Source organism: Diorhabda carinulata, chromosome 5 (assembly GCF_026250575.1).
Source record: "Diorhabda carinulata isolate Delta chromosome 5, icDioCari1.1, whole genome shotgun sequence".
Taxonomy (NCBI): domain Eukaryota; kingdom Metazoa; phylum Arthropoda; class Insecta; order Coleoptera; family Chrysomelidae; genus Diorhabda; species Diorhabda carinulata.
The window spans coordinates 28785613-28800937 of NC_079464.1; the positions used below are offsets into that span (position 1 = coordinate 28785613).

General features: G+C 34.0%; 1 protein-coding gene across 1 annotated transcript; it reads left to right on the forward strand.

Moving 5' to 3' along the window:
• Positions 1 to 105: 105 nt before the first annotated feature.
• Positions 106 to 9780, forward strand: LOC130894260 (cilia- and flagella-associated protein 36). Its single transcript, XM_057800955.1, has 8 exons — positions 106 to 307; positions 2105 to 2169; positions 2223 to 2327; positions 2586 to 2815; positions 2869 to 2990; positions 6274 to 6389; positions 6451 to 6553; positions 9160 to 9780. Exons 1-8 carry the CDS (start codon positions 205 to 207, stop codon positions 9309 to 9311), a joined length of 996 nt encoding a protein of 331 aa, XP_057656938.1. The 5' UTR covers positions 106 to 204; the 3' UTR covers positions 9312 to 9780.
• The last annotated feature ends 5545 nt before the right edge of the window (positions 9781 to 15325 follow it).

The following is a 15325-nucleotide window of genomic DNA, read 5'->3' on the forward strand; positions in this document are numbered from 1 at the left end:
CATAATTTAGTATGTTTTTTTTTTCATGTTATTTTACGAAAAAGAAGGTTTATTTGTATCGGTCACCATGACGATCAAAGAGTTGAATGTAAACAAACGAAAAAATAAATTTTCCATTAAACTACGCATCGCGATTCAGTTGTATACTTATTGTTGTTATTTAGTGTAAAAATTGGTCAAAAATCATCTCAATACTCTTCAAATATGGAAGAGGATAATGCTTGGGTTTTCGATTCGCTTGTTACTTTTCTAAATGGACCTATATGGAACGCACCTCTGCAGAGTTTCATTGAAGAAAAATCTCTGAGTAAGTAATTTATTCATTTTTTTGTTTATAAAGAAATAAAATTTCGAATTATTGAGTGTTGATAATCAAACACTTTCGTTTTGTAGACAAAACATTTGTAATGTATCGAATGAGGCTCTTGGTTCCTTAACCGACACTTCTGTCAGAGGTTCTGATGTATCATCCTCATCTTCATTGTTGATTTTTTCATTTTTATCTGTCGCAGATAAAAGTTCGCCATCAGTTAGTGGACCTGAGACAACAGCATCTTCATTCACTCGAAAAAAGTCAGAAAAACTCACACCGCTGATGTACAAATTGTGGTTCTTCATCTTCCGTAAACATTAGAAGCAGTTAGCTGCTTGTAGAGAGATTCTAAAACGAGTTTAACAATTTCTTCACGACAGAATGTCTTAAAATTATGGATGATCCCTTGGTCCAATGGTTGCAATTTGGAAATTGTATTTAGCGGAAAGAAGTAGAGTTCTACGTTAGACTATGTAGAAAAACTGGTGTGTACCGTTTTATACCCCTTTGAAACATGGCGGCTTCATTGCCTTTCCTATCACTAAGGGTTCAAGTTTTTTTGATCCGTCCATATTCACTGCAAGCAGAGCTTTCGACCTCTTTTTTACTATGTTTTCCCCATGACATTTTCCATCTTTACAATCAAGTGTCTTGTCTGGTAAACATTTGAAAAATCGGCCATCAGTATTAAAAGTGTCTCGGGCATCAAAGTTTTCAATCAAAGTCTTCATTTTACCGCGTCAATCTGAGCGAACTTCATCTTCAACACTTCCACTTTCCCCCACAAACTTTTTTAAACACAACTCCATGTTTCTGTTTTTGAAATTTATACGCCATCTTTCACTTGCTGCAAAGTTTTTGATGCTTAGAGGAAACGCGAACTATTTTGCTTTTTCTTTAACAGATTTCCACTAATAGACGATTTTTGTCCTCAACACTGTCTTAGCCAAATGACCAGGCTTTCTTCCATACGAGGAAATTCACCTTTTGTAGTTCTTTTCCTTGTCGGCAATCAGAAATTTAATTAAACAAACCAATTTGTATGTGTATGTCAAACAACTTATTCTGTTACTTTGACTTAGAGGTCTCAGCAGCGGATACACATCGATGGATTACTCAAACTTGAGAGGATCAAGTGACTTATTACAAACCTACAATCGTCTCGATTTTCTTCTTACTAGTTATTAGAACCGCTCACAAGTCCTCCAAATGCTTTCCTACAATAATAAGAGCGATGTCATCGGCGAATGCCATGGATGTGACTGCTCTTGGTAGATCCAGCTGATGCAAACCGTCGTACCGAGCCTTGCGGGACCCCCCGGGACTCCATACTCTCTAGGCACAAATTTCCTTATCGTATTCCACTATTCTGTTGGTGAAATAGCTCTCAGATAAGCTGGGACGTACATTCTTGTTAGCGCTTCAATAATACGGTCCCTCTTCGCCGAGTTGAAGGCAGTTCTCTTTGAGTGTCACGTTGGGAATACCATTAAACCTGGGGCCTTCGAGTTTCGAACCTTGAAGCTGGGAAAGCAGCCAGCAGCGTTCAATAGCACTTCTTCTGTCGCTGGGGGGTTATTTGTTCCGTTTGCTGGAATTCGCAGTTAGGTCTTAATGGAAAAAGCGTTTCATTCATTTCATTTGAATGTACCTTTGTTTATTTTTACTTTTCAACATCAATTGTGTTGTCTTATGTATGTTTTTACCAACTTTTAATTAGCCTTTGGGTTGTTGGGGGGTGTCAAAAATAAACAAAAACCAATTTTTATATTTGATCCCCGTTTTTTTCAGTTTTTGAACCAAATGCAGAAGACAATGAAGGCTACAAAAATATATTTGACGAGTTTAAAAATTTGGTACGTGTTAATAAATGATCAATTTGAATATTTTTCCACGTTTCAAATTTTAGGTTGATTTTATGCTTGGAAATTTTATGGAAGATATTGGAATTACAGCTGAGCAGTTTGAGAATGCTTGCAAAGAAAGTAAACGATATCAAGTAGCTTTTGATCCTGTGAGTACAAATTTTTTTTAATGGTAATATTACGAAGAGTATTTGAATTAATTATTATGTATGAATTTCTCAATTATAAACAGTTTAAACTTGATTTAATTATATGACAGTCTTTTCAAATCACTTTAATTTACACACAAAAAAATATTAAAGCATAATTGCGAAAAATATGAGTTTGATTATTGCAAAATATCGAAGATGACGTATGATTAATTTCAAGGAGAAATATAAATCTTTTAATTATGAAGTGACTTACAGAATTCTTTTGAACAAATTTGGGCGGCGAACGATTTCGAAATGTTTAAAAAAATGATGACACAAAGAAATGTTGAATTACAACTGCAAGCTCTTGAATTGATCGAACAAAAATATGGTATAACACCTGAATCATTTGTTCCACATAATCACAACGAAAATGTTAGAGAAATACCAGCAAATGTTGAGAAATCTTCAGATTTGGAACAACATGTTATGGAAGAAGTAGCTAAGTAAGTAATAATGTATTTGTGATTAATTCCTTTCAAATATTATCATTTTTAAGAAATTTTAACGATGAACGTGAAGAAATAGAGACTCCTAAGAAAATAGAGAATATAGAGGAGGAAAAAGTAATTTTGGAGAGAGAAAAGGAAGTTCTGGAAAAAGTTTTGAAGGAAACTAAAGGTAATTAATTATAGAATACATAATTGCTTATTAGTTTACTAAATTTAATCTGCTTAGGAAATTTTATTAGGGAAACAACAAACGATAAAGTTGAATAGAAGATAATATTTATATAAGTTATAAAATTACATTATTCAACCACGGATCTCCCATATAAGCGATTTATATTTTTTTTTTGTTAGGTATCCTTCACCTTGGCCTTACCACCAAAATAATAAGAGCTTCGTTCGTGGTAGATAATTTGGACACATTCCGAAAGTATTCTGAATATCTTCTGGACGTGTCAAATCGCATGCTTCGTTCAGAATTCTGAATATACAATCCTCCACGAACTATGGAGGGTAGAGGTAAGGAGGACTCATATAGGGGCTTAGCTTAAAAACTGTCAGTTTGTAGACGGTAAATTATAATTCACAATTTAACCAGAATGCTCTCGTCGGACGAGATATCATATGAACTTAGTTATTTTAGATAGAGTGAAGTATTCAGTGTTAGAAAATTCAATATTTCAAATGACTAGAGTCGTTAATTAAATATTGGGATACAAAATCTAAACTATTCACTATTCATTCAATATAACCTAGAAAAGCTACTGTGAGATAACGCTGAATATTAATTAATTATTGTCAATTTGTAAGAATTTTTGCAAGTAATTTTAAATTCAATTATCACGAAAGTTTAAAAGACTAAATAGAATCATAATGGGAAAAATTTGCTCAGTGAAAAGTTCGAGTGGACGTAAAATGAAAAGTAACTCAAGTAGTACGCCGAAGTCATTATCTTTCTTTAAACTTATGCTACCTCTACCCTCCATACCACGAACCAAACAAAATTTCAATGTCAAAATATTTTATTTCTCAACATATTCTCCTCTTAATTGGATACATTTATTACAGCGAACCTGCAACTGTGCAAACCACAGCTTATATTACCTTCTCGTTGGAGGAAAATTCTCGACTTTTTTAACTTTTTTTTAGTTGAGGAAGGAGATGATAGTTGGACGGAGCCAAATCTGGTGAATAAAGGGGGTGTTCTAGTAATTCAAACACTAAATTGTATGGCAACATGAGATTGGTGTGCAGGGGCGTTGTCCTGCACAAACAAAACACCTTTGGATAGCTTTCCCCGACTTTTCTCTTCAATTTTTTCCGTGGAGTTGTCAATAATGTCGAATAGTAATCTCCAGATATTGTTCTACCCTTTTCCAAAAAATCAATCATGACTCTCACTCCATGACAATCCCAAAAAAATGAAGCAAGAACTTTTCCAGCAGATTTTTGGACACGAAACTTCTTAGGTCTTGCAGAACCAGAGTGTCGTCATTCCATTGATTGTTGCTTTGTTTTTGGATCGTAGAAATGTACCCAAGTATCATCCACAGTAACAATTCGGTTTAAGAAGTCTACATCGTTTTCAAATCGATGCTTCTACCCTTGCACGCTTTTGGTCAACATTCAAACATATAGGAATCCATTTTGCAGCAATTTTTCTCGGTCCAAATTGACGTGACGTGACGGTCTGATAAAATCATGTCATGAACATGGCCATCCCGATCGGTCATCATCTTCAATGGAAAATTTACCTCTTTTGAAGCTTTCAGTTCAGTTTTTCACGGTCTCATACGAAGGACATTGATCAGCAAGGGTATTAAGCATATCTTCGTAAATCTGCTTACCTTTTAACCCATTTAAATACAGGTACTTGATGGTAGCTCGATACCCCAATTCTTTACACTTTACACTGACACTTCTAATAAGTTATTGTTCGTTGCTATGGTAACTGGTCTAGGTTCACTAGATATCAATACATCTTCGTAATTAACTAGCCAAAGGTTTATTCTTGATATTTGTTAATTACCAGGTTTTTAAAATTCAATTACGTAGAAAGGCACATAGGTTAGAGGTTATTTCGTAGTCAATATCACAAAAAGAATCAATGAACATGCGGCATTTATTAGCACCGCGAACGCACAATTTTAATCTGTGGATGAATCTGGTGACAGAACATGTTCAGGATATCTACCGCGAACAAAGCTGTGATACGTTTGATAAACTCCTAACATAGAAATAAATGACTCAACGTTAATTCATCATGTTTATACTTTATAGAATAACTAAACTATTGAAACAATGTCAGTCGTGTTCGAAGCGCAAGATTATAAGCTACAATTGGTTTTGTTACCTGTGTGGAAAGTTCTCAACAGATGGCCAAAAAAATTTATCACTGCGTATATCGAAAAATGTTGTTTAAATAGTGCTAAAATTTGATTTACTATTCTAGATGAATCGTGGGCGCCACATTGTCTGCTATATAAGTTGGTACAAAAAAATCTAACCGATTGGTCTCGTAAAAAACCACTAATTTGTCGTGAACCAAAAGATTTGTACTCTGAAGTATCCCGATGTAAGTTCGGTTGACAAACGTAATTTCGGTGAGACATGATCAGACGCTCGTAAGATTCGTCTTCTAATCTAGATTTTCATTAGACTTCAACTAGCAATGCTCCAGTCCTAGTGAACCAAGAACGTTTCGATGATCTATCCAGGAATCTGAATCTATCGGAAAAATAGGATGAATATTTAGGATCACGACTTAAACATTGGAATTTGCTCAAACCCGAAGTCGACATTTGGTTTTGATTTTTCCCAATGAGGAAAAACTAGTGTTTTTCAATGATGTTAACGGCCTGTTGGTTAAATTAGGCCATAAGCATGTTCCTTTTCATCGACTCTTCTAAAACTAGTTTAAAAATCTTGCTTCTGTATGATAATAAACTTCCATCCATTCCTTAGCGATGAGACTTAAGGCCATGGACAAATATGGTCCTTGGTATCAATACTGCCAAAATTAATTTCCTTCCTCAGCGATACCAAAATATAAGTGCATTAGTGTTGGCTCTGACATAAAGAAATTCATGAAGGATCCAGAGTATTAAACGACAAGGGAAAAGAATCCTGATTGTTCTTTATAGAAGATGCCAAAAATTTTCCTGGCTATCACAAATCTACGCAATATTGTTGAATTATTGTTTGAATAAATTTAAAATGTACATTATTTGTTTGAAATCACCCAGAACTTATTCTTGCTGTAACTTGAAGTGTAGCTATTACATCTCTAAAAATCTACTAAGCCAGATGAAACTGCAGATTACGCCGTATGTGAGTGCCCATCACTCACACGTAAGAGGGTCAAACACTTAATTTAAACTAACTAATTCAATCTAATCGTCCAATATTGAGAGGATTTTTTTTTGTATTTAAAATAAACGGTTCCTTTTTTATAGAAAAACAACTTCCAGATGTAGCTGCGCCATCAGCGCATGCTATCGAGCCGACAGTTAAGAAAGAACCCAGCATTACCGAGAAAAAAGATTCTCAACCAACTGAAAAAAAAGATGAGGTGGATTTTTTGTGTGTATTAGATGTGAGAACCATCGAATAAAAAGTTGTAATGTTTTTAGATCGACGCGTTGGAATTGAAAAAACGCCAAGATTATTTGCGAGCTCAAAGAGATAAATTGGTGGCATTGAAAAAAGAAGCTCGTCGTAAACAATTAGATAAAGGTGAGATAGTTTTTACTATTGATCATTTGTATTGAATTTACTGAAGAAATACAATATAAATCACTATAATAATTGGAGTTTTCTCTTCCAAAATTAATAAATATTTTTTCGCACTAAAGCCATATGCTGCAATTTTTAAGTTTCATTGGGGACTTAACCTGAACAAAATGGAGTGTTTGAATTTTGTTTTTGTTATCCAATGTGTCCAATTATAATGTAATTACAATTTCATATAATTATCGATGATATAGTATGTACCAGGTGGGCAAATAAGAGCTGCCATCGACCATTTCTCGGGAACGGTTTATATTACAGCTTTAAGGGAAAAAATAATAAGAAAAGTGGCCAAGGGAAAAACGTAAAAATTATAGGCCCACCACCATTAAGTGGCAATTTATATACGATAATCGAGTTCTGAAATTCACTTTATCTCTTCAAAGAACAGGGGGGGAGTGGGAACTTTATTATGGAAAAATGCCTGTGAGTACGGTTCTGCTAAACTTATTAGTATAAACTTGATGTTACTACGTTGAGTGTTTAGCCCCAGCCCTGCAGAGGAAAAAAATTCCTATATCAGGGCCTACTCAAACCCTCCTCCTACTAAACTCTACCCAACGAATCTCTCTCTCTCTCTCTCTGTTAAAGTGTTACAGATATAGTTAAAGAGCTTCATGCCAGCGATCTAATGGTGCGATTTCTGTAGTCAGATGTTTGTATCAGTATCAAGGCTTAACCTTAACATAATCAAAAGGCTGAAGTCTTATTACACTTATGTAATATCACGTTTACAGAAATATTTATCACTAATAAAATTAGGCTTAAACAGAATCATGGGAAAACTCTTAATTCAAGTTTTAATGTTCGGAATATTCCTATGAAAAAAAATATTTCCCAGATTCTCGAGGGGGAGAAGTGCTCCCCGGAGCCGCAGTAACCGAGAAATTACTATAAGGTTTAACTGGACACTGCCCCAACGTGATCCCTATAGACTAGCAGCTATGAGGATTGTCCCTGAAGTACCTGGCCCAACAAAGAAAAACCAAAAATTTATATATATATATATATATATACAATTTATTTTAAATGTATACAAAAATATTAAGAAACTACAAAAGGCAAAGACAGGAAATTTAATTGATTGCAGTACAAATTTTGAATACACTTTGTATAGTTACCAAATATACGCATATACAGGAGAAATCTAGAGCTAGATAGTGATAAATCAAATCGAATAAACCTGAAAATGAATATTAAACACATTACACTCTTTAGAGGACAGATGGAAGGGAAATATTGATCCAAATGGATATATTGAGATGATTTAATAAAAAATACTACCAATGGTACCACATTGTCTGTTTTAGTAGTCGCAGCCCTAGTAATTAGTACCATTCAGGATACATACTACTGACGAAATCAGTAACGGACGGTGGCAATAAGTTCGATACCCATTTTATAATAAGAATCGTCAAGTTCCTCAAAATAGCCATTAATTGCGACAACATCTCTTCAATGTTGAACCACCAAGCCAATTTATCAAGTCTGGAAAGTAAAAATAATCCGAGGGGGCTAAATCTGGCGAATAGGATGCATGAAATAACAATTCGAACTTTAATTCATTAATTTTGGCCATTGTAATAACGGATGTGTGAGCTGGTGGATTGTCTTGATGAAACAACACTTTATTTTTGGCCAAGTGCGGCCGTTTTTCCTTGATTTATTCGCTCAAACGTTGCGATAAGTTCGCATAATACTCGCCGTTGATAATTTTTCCAGATAGTCAATGAAAATTATCCCAAGAGCATTCCAAAAAACCGACGCACATGACCTTGCCTGCAGATGGAACGGTCTTTGCCTTCTTTGGAACTGGTTCTCCCTTTTCAGGCCATTGTTTTGATCGTTCTTTTGTTTCGGGTGTGAAGTGATGGACCCACGTTTTATCCATGGTCATGAAACGTCGCAAAAATTCGGCTTTATGTCTTTGAAACATTGCCAAAGATTTTCACGACGCTGTTTTTGTTCCATTATGAGCAAAGGTGGCACCCATCTTGCGCACAGCTTTCTCATGTCCAAATTTTGAGTTAATATGCGATGTACCGTATTTTTTTAATTGCCTATTATATCTGCTAGCTTGCGCACTACTATCGACGATCTTGTAGTACCGCTTTGTGGATTTTCTTCAACATTTCTGGAGTCATCACCTCATTTGGTCGACCACTGAGATGCTGGTCTTCGTAGATCATACGGCCTCGTTTAAACTCTGCTACCCAATATTTTACTGTTGATAACGAAGGAGCAGTCTCATACAGAGTAGAATTTAGTTCAGCTTTTATATTGTTTGGAATAAGTCCTTTAAAATAAAAGTGTTGTAACAGATAACATACGAATTCACTTGAAACATATGCTGTATAGATCTTGTACTTTTTAATTCACAATGGTATTTTTCAAGTAATTACCGCCACTCTAGGTCAGGGTACGTCTGGGACCATTTTCGTATGGGGTGATTGTGAATGAGGGTGCATCCAAAAATACTTTACAAAAGTTGCAGTTTTAAGAAAAACTAATGGAAATCATTGCTGCTGAAATGATATTTTTAATTTATTTAGGTACTACTAAGTTGAAAGAGAGACCAAAATCGGCTAAAGCCGCCGAAGCGGTTTTGACAGGAGGGAAGAGCAACATAGCACCCCAACAGCTGCAATTTCGAAAAACTCTAGCTGAACGTTTAAGGGCGGAAGTAGTAGCAGCAAATGAATAAAAACACAAAACGTTTTTTACTTATATTTATTACCTAAATATATAACGAGTACAATTTGTATTTTACAATTCTTTAAAACATGTAATTTGTTACATAAAAACAAATATTAGATAATTGCCTTTTTGTCTGTTGATTCAAAAAACGTATCGCGTGTATAAAAAATATTATGATGCTGCCGCCAACAAATAATAATGTACCAGTCACAAGTTATCCTATTTGTAGAAGAACAGTAAATCTTGTATTAAAAAAATTTTCAAAAGATTTGTTAAAATTAATTGTTTTTTCATACTGTTATTTTTGACACACCTTATATAACTCACTGTGTAATTTTTTTTTAGTTTTTTTTTAAGTTAAGTTTCAACTTCAGTCGCTCATTTTTGCATACACATAGATAACGAATAAAGAAGCTTTTTGATAAATAGAAATTTTGTTTTGTAGCTTTAATTTCAAAATGAAATATTCTAAAATGTAGTAAGTTTTTTATTTCACACATTCCTTCCTAGAAAAAAATAAATTGTAGTCCTTCGTATATTCTTATGATAACAGTTACTTTGCAAACAGTGCAATTATTACATCTCTAAACTGATTCGTTCACAGGTGTAAACAGATATCATCTATTAATTATATATCAAATAAAAGCAAATTTTTTTCTATTAATTATTATAAATTTCCTCAATTTCTCATTTCCTAGACCTTTTGATATATTAATGCATCTAAATGTTCTTGATTTTAGATTTCTCCTGTTTTAAAATTAGTTTGTGTTTAATAATTTTTGGAACAAAGTCTTTATCAAAATTCGATATTGACACTGACAATTTGCGTATTTATATTAATCAATAGATTAATATGTCAATAAGAGTTGCTGGCTATAAAAGATGATAAATATTTTTAGTAGAGTGAAAAAGAGTTAGCGCGAAAAATCATTTGTCAAACGAAGACAGCGATTGCTCACTGCGCGACGCTTTTAAGCCATTACGCATGCTTCTAATGCAAGTGCTCTCAACCACTAGGGAGTAATCATGCTTGAGAATGCGCAGAACCGAGCTGGAACCTCGGAGGACAGAGAAATCGTTATAATTCTGTGAAGATTTTAATAAAAAACGTGATTTTAGATAATAAACAGTGAATAGAATATACAGTGGGTCGGTCTACTTAAGTTGGATTGGGATTCTTGATAAAAAGTTCTGCATGGTCCAAAAGTTAAAACGCAACAATCAGATATCAATTTTTAGGAGCAGTATACGAGGTTTGTCAAAAAATTTGAATTTTGTGCAAGAGTAGAGTATCCTTATTTTTTACAATTGATTATTTACTAATCATTCCGTATTAATTATTCTGGCTGTTAAAAATATAATAACCTTTCTATTTATTACTGTTTTTGAACAACCTCGCAATTTACATACGTAATGAATGCATAATAATTATTTATTGTAGAAATGGAAAAATCCTTACAAAGAATATTTATTAAACATGATTAAATTATAATTCAATGTCCTAAGGCTTTGACACATCCACCTTCTCTTTGTAAACAATTAATTGTTCTTTTCTCAAACTCTTGTATTACTTTCCGTATCATATTTGGGGCAATTTTTTGGCATTTTTTCAGAAATAATCCTCTCCAAATGATCTACATCAACGAATGTCCCTCGCTGATAAACCTGCTGTTTTAAGTATTCCCATAAAAAATCAAGGGGAATCAAATCAGCAGACCTAGGAGGCCAAAATATCTGAATCTGAAGGAGATTGAAGCACCGTCTTGTTAAAACCAAATTGTCATACGTTCTCGTACAAACACTTACTTGATTTTCCAATAATTGTAAGTATTGTGCGGCATTTAAGGAATATCGAAAAAAATACATAAAACCACTAATAAAAAAGTTTTCCATATGGTTCCAACTTAAGTAGACAAACTGTATAACAAAAATTCGGGAGTATCGTAATAAAAGAAGACAAATCTATCACTTGGATGAAACATGGTTTGATAGCCACGATACTGTTCGTAAAGCCTGGATCAATGATAATTGGAAATGTAAAAAGATGCGATGGGGAACAAAGTTGAATGAATTGTGCATTATAATTAAGTTCGAAGCATGTTAAGGATGGCTCTTTAGATTAACCTCAGGATATTAAAGTCTTGGTTCAAAGAAAAACTGGTACCTGGACTACATGACTACATGCAAACAGTGGAATTGTGTTAGATAACGCCTCTTACCACATAAATTCGTTAAATTCCAGCTAAATAGTCTTCCAAAGGAGACACGGGTTTTAGAAACAAAAATAATTTCCAAAGAATATACTGTAGACGAAATGGTCGAGAAGAATAGTTACACTGTTTTAAGATTACCTCCGTACTACTGTGTTTTGATTCCAATCAAATTAATATGATCCCAAAAGCTAATAAAACTAAAAAATTGCTCCTCCGTTGGAACTAATGATGAAGGAATTTTCAAACATTAGCATAGAGAATTGTATTTATATTATGGGAACAAAAATAAGAAAAACAACTTTTTTGCCAAAGATTTTTTTATCTCTACGAGTAATTTTCATCAACAAGTGCTATGTAAGTTACAAACTTTGAAGCAAAACATTTTCGATATTAGATGATCGGTAATATACGATTTTAAATTTGATAAAACTCAAAGCTGTGACATAACAACCCTACAAAATGAGCTTTTATTCACATGGGGTACCTTTACCCAAAAAAAAATGGTGGAGCCGTTTAATAAAAAAACAAGACACAATTTATCTCATTTCAATAAAATTTACGTCAATTTTAACAGGTCTAATTTCAAGCTTTAGTTCTCAAAGTTGCAAAGCTAATCAATTCGAATGGTTTTTGAAAGTTTGCCCTGGGACGATATACGATGATACGTGAATTAACCCACAGATTATTCTTTCGTAATATAAGAGTTGTGTAATAGCCAATCCACCTCTTCAATAGATTATACCTCCCTTATTACTTACTACTATTTTGAGTAATTATCAATATACTTAATTTTGAACCATCTTTTATACAAAATCGTTCATTTAATCAGTGTATAATGACGATAATTTCAATTCAAACTATTTGTGACTAAACTGTCGATAAATACCTGGGAATGGGAATGAGATATTAATAAAAGCTAATTTTGTTATCATAAGAAAATAGAAATGGAAACAGGAAAAAGTCTTACATTTAATTTTTTCTCCTGCAAATCCATTTTGGATATTTATAACGAAAAATAAACTATTTCATTGATATAAATCAGCCAACGATCAAGGGGAATTTACTTGGGTGAAATTATACCTATCGAGATGGGGTACTTATGTCCGCAAACGCATCCTTTCCAAGATACAGGGTGTTAAAGTTATAAAATTCAATTGACGATTATAAGGTTGATTTCTAGTTTTTTCGAGGCGTGCTGCTTGACCCTTTTCCACGCCTGAAATGTTATTTCTTTTCAATTTTTGATTTCTACCATCAATCCTCAATAAAAAAGTAGTAAAATTTGACTACGGAAAAAGTGTTGTCTTCTAATACGCTAAACCTGTTTTCCGAAAACTCTCAATTAACAGTCATTTAGATGATAATTTTACGAAGAAATCATTTAATTAACAAATCTTAAAAGCGAAATAGGTGAAACACAATAAATTAAAGTAACTGTCCAAATTATCCACCTCTTTCGTTTACACAAGCCCTGAGTCTTCGCAGCATTGATAAGTGCACGTTGCGGAAAACTTTGTGCGTATTAAAAATTTCTTCCATTGCTGCTTGTATACGACCAACAACGTCTTCCTCATTTTCTACCGGACTCTGATGCCTCCACGGAAAAATCAAGGATAGTAAGATCTGGAGACCCAGCTGGTCAACCAATTGGTCCACCTCGACCTATCCAATTATGTCCGCAAGTGGCATTTAAATGAAGCCGTACATTTACTGAAAAATGTAAAGAATCTCCATCATGCTGAAATATCATATTTTGTCGGGTATAAAGAGGAATTTCTTCCAGAAGTTCTGGTAATGTGTCCCTTAAGACAAATGTCAAATAAATTTTTTAATTTTTGAGAAAACATGTATGAATAACGTTTTTTTTTTTCGAAGAAAACGTCTAGTTTGACAAATATCATTTTGTAGAACAACAGTCACCTATAGATGTAAGCTAAAGCAGAAACTGTTTTGTATTTTTCTAAATAATCACAGGGTTACAAATTGATGGTTTTCTCGAAAATGTTTAATTTCAGCGTAGCCAAATTTTATTACTTTTTTATAAAAGAATGATAGTGGAATTCAAAAAACTGCATGCCGCTGGGAAAAATTTGAAATCATCTATTCATGTTAAAACAAGTAGTTTATCAACCTTATAATCTTCAAAAAGTTTCAATAACAATCGATCACACTATTTCAAATTAATCGACAAAAAATCGTTTTATTTTTAAAACTTTAACACCCCGTAACTTGGAAAGGATGCGTTTGCGGACATATGTTCCCCATCTCGATAGGGGAAGGAATTTCTCCTAGAGCGTTGGAAGTCGAATATAGGAACACCCTGTATATTTAGTAAATCGAACGTGACGCAAAAATGGAGAAGAATATTTTTATTTTTGATATTTATGCACAAATATTCGAAAAACCATTTGGTAAATATTGCTGTGAAATTTTCTTGAGCGAATATACAATCAAAATCTCCTTTCACTTCAAAAGATGTATTAAAACAAAAATAAGTTAATGTAAGAACCAAACAAATTTTCATGATATTGTCGAGTTTCATATGAAAAAGGTTGAAACAATCAAGAAATCAAAAGGTTTCATTTGATCCGTTTTAGAAAAAAATAATTCGATTTAGAAAAATCGAAGCTATTCATCAATACAGTGCACGAACCGCTTGTGCACTGTATGCATACGCTACAAAATCAACAACGTTCTGGAGCGGATGCCATGTTTCGGAGCGCTTTTAACTTGTGCTAGGTAACGGTAGCGGACCTTAAACGGCCTAAGAAGCTATTAAAATTGCATCAAAACGTAGGTATGTTATACCAATAAAAAGATTTTGAAAGTAATTTAATTACTAATCTTTTTCACTCTCACATACGATTAAGAAACTCACTGACTTGACACTACGATATTAGTTTATAGAGTCATACATCTTGGAACAGTCCAAAATATGCTAAACAGTGCGTGACATATTCACTTCACGCACTATTCCTAGAAAAACTAAAATTTCGTCGTTTAAATGTTCGCGCGAAACGTTAAGGCATGCGCACAATGTGAAAGTCAAATTGAATTCCTGGCGCTAGTCGTCACGCTACATCCGCTGAATGCTACCGATGAATACGATGTGACCCGAACAAGATAATATTAGAAAAGGGAGTTTTCGGTGGTTTCCTCTAGATAGCAACGCTCAGTAGTTGTCAAAATGAAGTTTTCTGTTATATACTTTGCTAGTCTGTGACTCCGTGATTAGTACCACAAATGGTGTTGATTCTACTACACAGAATAGACAAATTTACATGAATTAATTTCTCCAACGACTTCCATTTGGAAGATTCCATTTAATCTTCGTTTATTCGCCATTTCGTTCTCGATACCTAGATAGGTTACTAGTTCCAAGCTCGCTCTAATCAAATAGTATAATTATGGTACTAATAGCGTCAACGTTGATATTGGCACTATCGCAATCACCGCTTAAATATTTATAATCACTTCTTTCGTATTTTTATTAGTAACTATATTTAATAGCGCCCTAAGTGAAGTGACAAAAACCGCCATAATCTAGTAAAATCGCGCGCTGTTGCCCAATTATTTTTCTTTAACCGGAGCTACGGTCCTTTGAGAACCACCGCCTTCTCAACAATCAACTGCCAATCCTTTTTGTACTTAGCATGGTGCCTCCAACGCCGAACCCCTAGATGGATCAGGTGCGCCTCAACGTCCTCCAACCATCGAAGGCGTGGTCTTCCTCTCAGTCGCCGTCTTACAGGAACTCCAAATATGGCTCGGCGCGGGTATCCATCAGAAGGCATCCTCTCTTCCTCAG

Bases quoted from the DNA above. Each gene is read 5' to 3' on its own strand.
- LOC130894260 (XM_057800955.1), top strand. From the start codon at position 205: ATGGAAGAGGATAATGCTTGGGTTTTCGATTCGCTTGTTACTTTTCTA. The intron at 2,816-2,868 runs GTAAGTAATAAT...ATCATTTTTAAG, and splicing joins GTTATGGAAGAAGTAGCTAA to AAATTTTAACGATGAACGTG. The intron at 6,554-9,159 runs GTGAGATAGTTT...TAATTTATTTAG, and splicing joins TCGTAAACAATTAGATAAAG to GTACTACTAAGTTGAAAGAG.